Here is a 6,000-nt window from a genome sequence, read left to right on the forward strand (position 1 = left end):
TTGGAATGCATTCTGAAATACAAATATTCCTCATTCGTATGTGAAATAATGTGGGCACTGAAAAAAAAAAAAAAAAGAGCTGAGACAAAACGCAGATTTCCCATGAGATAAGCTCTAAATTTCACACTTTATCATCAGAATGATGACCTCTATAATATTAGAATCTTAACCAAGAAATCTAACTGAATGAGAAACAATATAATTGCGGTAACTGAAAGACACAGAAACCAACTTTGGATTTCCATACTTAGGCAAATCATCACCTAATCAAGGAATTAGAGACAGTTCCAAATAGTACTTACACCATGGAAGATGGTTCTTTAAAAGAAAAAGGTCAGAGGATAAAATGTCATAAGATCATATAAAGTTTAGCAAACAAAAACAAAATTATACATAATAAACTTAAGTGGGGAGTTTGGGTTAATCAAACATTTGGTTATATGCTAACGAAATTAATATATAATTGAAGAGGGACTGCATATGATTTTAATAGGCAGGGAATGATAAAATGTACTTCAAATCTTAGATGAGCATCAACTCTCTTTAAAATGTATATATGTAAAAGTGATACTCACAAAATATATGGCTATCAGAATAAATAAACCAATTTTATCTATGAACAAAATTTCAAGGTTTTGTAGGTGTTTCTTTTTTTGTTGGTAGTGGCCTTTTTTTTAAGAGAGTAGAGGAATAGAAAAAAGGTCTACTGCAACTCATATTTTTGTGGCCAGTTATTTCAGAAACAAGTCAAAAGCAAAAGGACATTTTAAATGAAACAACCTTCTAACCAAATTCATTCTTTAAATAAGAACTATATAATCTTAAAGTAACTTCTGAATACTTTAAAAACAAAAATTATAGAAATTTGGGTATCACCCTCTAGATTGAGAGTTGGTAAACTATGGCCTGAAGGATTTGGCCTGCCACTGGTTTTGTAAATTAAGTTTTACTGACATACAATCATGCCCATTTATTGACATAGTCTATGGCAGCTTTTGCTGTCACAATGCTATTGAGTAGTAACAGACACAGCAAGGTCCACCAAGCCTAATACGTTTACAATCTGGCCCTTTACAGAATAAGCTTGCCAATTCCTGCTCGATGACCCAAATACTACATAATAAACATGACAATTCTTTTAATTACAGAAAAATCAATAACTTTTAAATTATTAAAAAAAAAATCATTAACTGGTTTTATCTTGCCATATCTCCTTTAGTAATAAAGAAAAGGACACTCTGAGTTAAGACACGTAGTTATCTTTTAATTGATCTGGTAGTATTCCCTCATTTATAAAAAAAATGCATCTACTATGCATCTACTATGGTGGAACTATAAATCTATATAAATGTGTTAAAGGACAACTTAACAGTAGCTGTTGAAATTTTAAATACACAGAAACTGTGACATCCAATTTTACCTTTAGAAATCAACTTTACAGACATATATCTGTATGACCTATATTATATACTGTATGTGCTTTTTATATATTACATATTGTTCTATTCAATAAACTGTAGTATGCACATTAAATAAGTATATGAATGCTTGTACAAGCAAGAAAAATATCTGGAAGAATATATGTCAATTTGTTAACAGAAGAATTCTAGGAGAGTAGAATGGCAGGAAAGAGGAAAAGGAGATTCTTACGTTGCATTTTATCATGGAGTCACATCACAGATGAACTTATGCAAATTCTATGATACAGGCAAGGGAAAGGGAGAGAGAATGAATATAAATAAATGAGAACAAATTAAAATGCTTCAGGCAATTCTGGCCAGTCTCCTGGAAGGCCATTTTCCCAGAGAGAGTATAAGACAGGAAAAATCAATGAGCTGCTGCCTCCATCTCTCAGATCCCATGAGGCTCTCTGAGCTTGAGCATTTCCCCACGCTGAAGATAGATCCATGTTTAACTGTAGGATTGTTTGTCTATTTTTGTTCGTTTGGTTGGTTGGTTGGTTGGTTGGTTGGTTGGTTGGTTTTTTTAGTACAAAGCCTAAACACAAGCAATCTACTTTACCAAGTGCTTAATTAATAGTGATCTGTTACAACGTTGGAGGAAAACCAGTGGTGTTACACTTGCTGAAAAGAATATGTGGGTTTCCAACATAATATAGTCCTCAAAAGGAATTTTCAAGGTAAGTTTAAACACAATTTTCATCTTACAGACTGAGTATAGCAACTAACTCCCTCCTAAGATACAACTCCATTGCTGCACTATTTTACTTTTCTGCAACAAACATGTATTATAACTTTTATGATATTAAAAATATATATAAAATAGTTAATTTTTTTGTATCTCTAGTATACATCTTATTAAAAAAATCTTGATATACATACCTGCTTACCAGTGAAGCCCTGGCAAATAATCTTTGTATTTTTATCAACATAGAGATGTTTCCGGGAAGCTGTATAGGAACAATGCCGAATTCCATTCTGTTGCACTGAAAAGCAAAGTAAATACGGCACATTATAATTTTTCCAAACTTCTGGATCATCAATTGAACTCGGTGACAAAAAAAAATCCTCTAATGCAGGAGCTATCTTATAATCATGACAACTATAAATGTTACTTTTTAAATAAGACATATTGACTATAGAAATAGATTAGAGAAACAAACAAACAAACAAAAAACACTATATTATTCTCCAGAATCCCCTTTACTGAGAACCACAATCTTGTAGCTTTTCTGAGCTAAAAAAGAAAAGCTCAGGTTCATAATTTTCATTCCTCAGAAAGAAAACTGGGGCTCAAAGACAAATGGCTCAAACAAAATCCAGGGACTGAAAACTAAGTATCAATCCTACTAATAGTGTTTACTAAACAGCCACATGCTTTCCCCAGGGACCCAAGTTTTTAAGCCTAACATCTATAAACAACGGGCGAGCTAGGAGGCGAACTACTGGGCAACTCATTCCCCAATAATATTAACATTAAATGTTAAGTCATAGAATTAAACTTAAGATATAATCCAAAATTACTTAATTTGATCTCTTCTGATATAAGACTCAAGATCTCACATATAAAAGAAATAGTGAAAATAAAATAAATAGGAAAAGTAGGTAAGGGAGAAACAGGTTTAAAGAAAAATCTGTTATTTTCATCAACCCCCCTCAACGAAAACTGAGAAATCTAAGTTGTTATTAAAGTTAGTTGCCCATATTTCAAAAATCAGTAGAGAGTAGAGCACAGATGAATTAACACTGTGAGCTACTTCTGACTACCTTTAAACTCCCATTAGAGCCCCAAACTACTATCTCTCTGGCCCACCGTTGGCCTTTTCAAGGTGCCGGGCTAGCCCATAAAAGCTAACTCCACAAAAGAACATCATGTCACGTATCTGCCCAGGGTCAACTCCATGCTTCTGGTCATGAAAAACTGCCTCAAGCCCTCCTAAATCCTCAGAGCTTAGGTCCCAAAACTAATCTGCGTCTGGCCCTTTGAGCACTCCTGAGTCATCTTCAACTCAGGTACTTACCTCAGCTTTTAGTAACTTTGAATTCTGGAGTCCCCTCGACCTCTTGGGAAAAGAAAGGCCCAGATTTCATCCTTACCAACCAGGAAAGGAGTGTTTGTGTGCACAAATTTGCTGGGTAACAAATAGCTGCGTTCTTGAACTGCACTAGGCCGAACAAGGGGCCTTAAGGAAGCAATGATGGTCAAGTCCTGGCACACTGGGTTCAGCTATGGCCCTGATCCTGGGCCAGTGGACACTACAACAGGAATTTGTAGCCTAAGAGCCCACCTTACCCAGTGCTGTCACTCAAGGCCCATTCTCAACCTTAGCCGCCAGTTCTAGCTGGATACCCACAAGCACAAGAGCCATGCAAGAGCTATACTCTTTCTTCCCCTGCTGCTATTCCTGGTAGAATCTACTCCCCCAGTCCCTCCCATTCTTGGAATCTCCAATAAATAGCAGAAGATTTGATTAAAGATCAAATGATAAAATCATTTTATCATTTTATCATTTGGATATCTGGAGCCCTTACTAAAAGAAAATACTTGCTTTTGAAGATAAAGCTTGGTCTTCCATGTGTATTCTTATACTCACTAACGTACAAAAGGAGACATCAGACTGTTTTCTCCTTCCACAGAGGAAGGAGTGGCTCTCTCAGCCTGAGAAAAGACAGGCCTACCTTTGTACATAAAGCATGGCCTCAACACCAAAACAAGCAAGATCTCCTACTCCAGACCTTCTAGATCAACTCTATGGAGCTCAAGCTTCATAATGCCAGATCTCTGGTGCTCATTAAAACTGCACTGAAATGTGATGAACAGCAGCTCATCTTCTAGGCTCCAAGCCCTTTGGTAGTGTTCAACCTGTGCAATGACTCATATTCTAAAGCATCTAGTAAAGGGGAGCTTGAGAGAGCTATCACACATGGTGTGGGCACATACATGTACATGTGATCTCCCCATCTACTGTATGAGCCCAGGCTCATCAGACCTAATTTCAGGTAAGCTAGAACTAACAGGCTATCACCTTTGAGCCAACCCCAAAATACATGTTCAAAGACGAGGAAATGAAATCCTGACCACATTTTGTCCTGACAAGAAACCTGGATGATGCCAGACAAGGTATCTTTGGTACTGAAATGAGAGAATGCTACTAGAATAACTGAGTACATATCCCAGTTCCTGGGGTTGTCATGATTATTCATTTATTCAATCAATATTTGGGGAGCATCTATGCCAAGCCACAATGCCTTCCAAGCCACAATGCTGAGAGTCTAGGAATAAGTGTTGAATAAGAGACTCTTGGTCTTCGGCCTACAATCTGTCTGAACTGACATAAAGTGGGCCATAACTGCACAGGGTGAAACGTACTGTTGAAGGACTAAGTCTTGGACATTTTGGGTAGATGTAGATACTCTCCTATCCCAAGTAAATCTGTGGGGCAGGGGGAGGGATACAGGCTGGGGGTACTGAGAGGGTAGGGTTAAGCGATGTATTCTTCATTGGGACTACCTCCAAACTGAGCTCTGGACTACTCGCAGTTTACTCCTAAAATCCAATACTTGACCTCCAATCTCCTATAAATAGAAATCTCTCTAGTTCCTGGCCATGGCTATACTCTCTCAGGAACTGAAAACTCTCTTCGCCTCTGCCCTAGTCCCAAGCCATGAACCCAGTTTGGCCCCATCCCATCCAAACTGATACCTACACCTGCACAGTGGGGATAAACCAGTCACAGGAGGTCCCAGATAAGGACTCACTGACCATTACATCCCTCTTTTTCTGGAATACTGCTCTAGGACATGTAGGTCAACTAAGTAAGAAATGTTGACAATCAAAATGGCCTCTGAAACCCAAAGAAAAACCTTGAGGTACCCCGGCAAGCCATGATGGTATTCCAGAATAACCACAATGCCCTTTTCATCCCAGAAACTCACCCCACACCGGAAGATGAGCCTGTCCCAGCCCTTTACACCACGCACACTCTCCCACTGCTATGGCTGTGAAGAAGACCTAAAGGCCAGTTGTACGTTATAATTCTCTTCATCTTAACTTCTGCCTCTTCTACAATTTCAGGTGACACATACTCCAGCTAGAATCAACCTTCAGTCTCCCACCCCTCTACACCATCGTGACACATACAAAACTGGCAGATATATTTAAGGTAATACTGTTATTAAATCAGCGATGTCTTACCACTGCTGATATCATAGAATCAAGGAAATTCTTTCTCTTTCGCTATTTGTTTGCATTCAGGCAAAAATAATGCAAAATATGCTTATATTCCAAATAAAATTCACCAAATTTTAAGTCACTTATGTTATTCTTCTCCACCTTTTATAACCCAAGGCCCAGCATCACAGGCTGGAGGCCCCCCATGAGAGCAGCCTCTCCTGACCCTTACCTCCGCATCTCCCCACCTCTCTTCACCTCCCCTCCTACAACTCCACCACTCTCTAAGTTGGGCCAGTAAAGACTGAAAACTACTAACTGCTCTAAACATTAAGTCTGTCCGATTGGCTCTCTGCATTTTCTTTCCCT

The 6,000-nt window shown here is 38.1% G+C and overlaps 1 protein-coding gene across 1 annotated transcript in view; it reads right to left on the minus strand.

Moving 5' to 3' along the window:
- The window catches only part of SUCLG1 (succinate-CoA ligase alpha subunit), a 34,828-nt gene that overhangs the window by 22,922 nt on the left and 5,906 nt on the right, over positions 1-6,000 (minus strand). The window contains 1 exon segment of the mRNA XM_006917683.3: positions 2,343-2,446. Within this exon segment, the coding sequence (XP_006917745.2) occupies positions 2,343-2,446 (104 nt within the window).

This window comes from Pteropus alecto, unplaced genomic scaffold, assembly GCF_000325575.1.
Source record: "Pteropus alecto unplaced genomic scaffold, ASM32557v1 scaffold117, whole genome shotgun sequence".
NCBI lineage: Eukaryota > Metazoa > Chordata > Mammalia > Chiroptera > Pteropodidae > Pteropus > Pteropus alecto.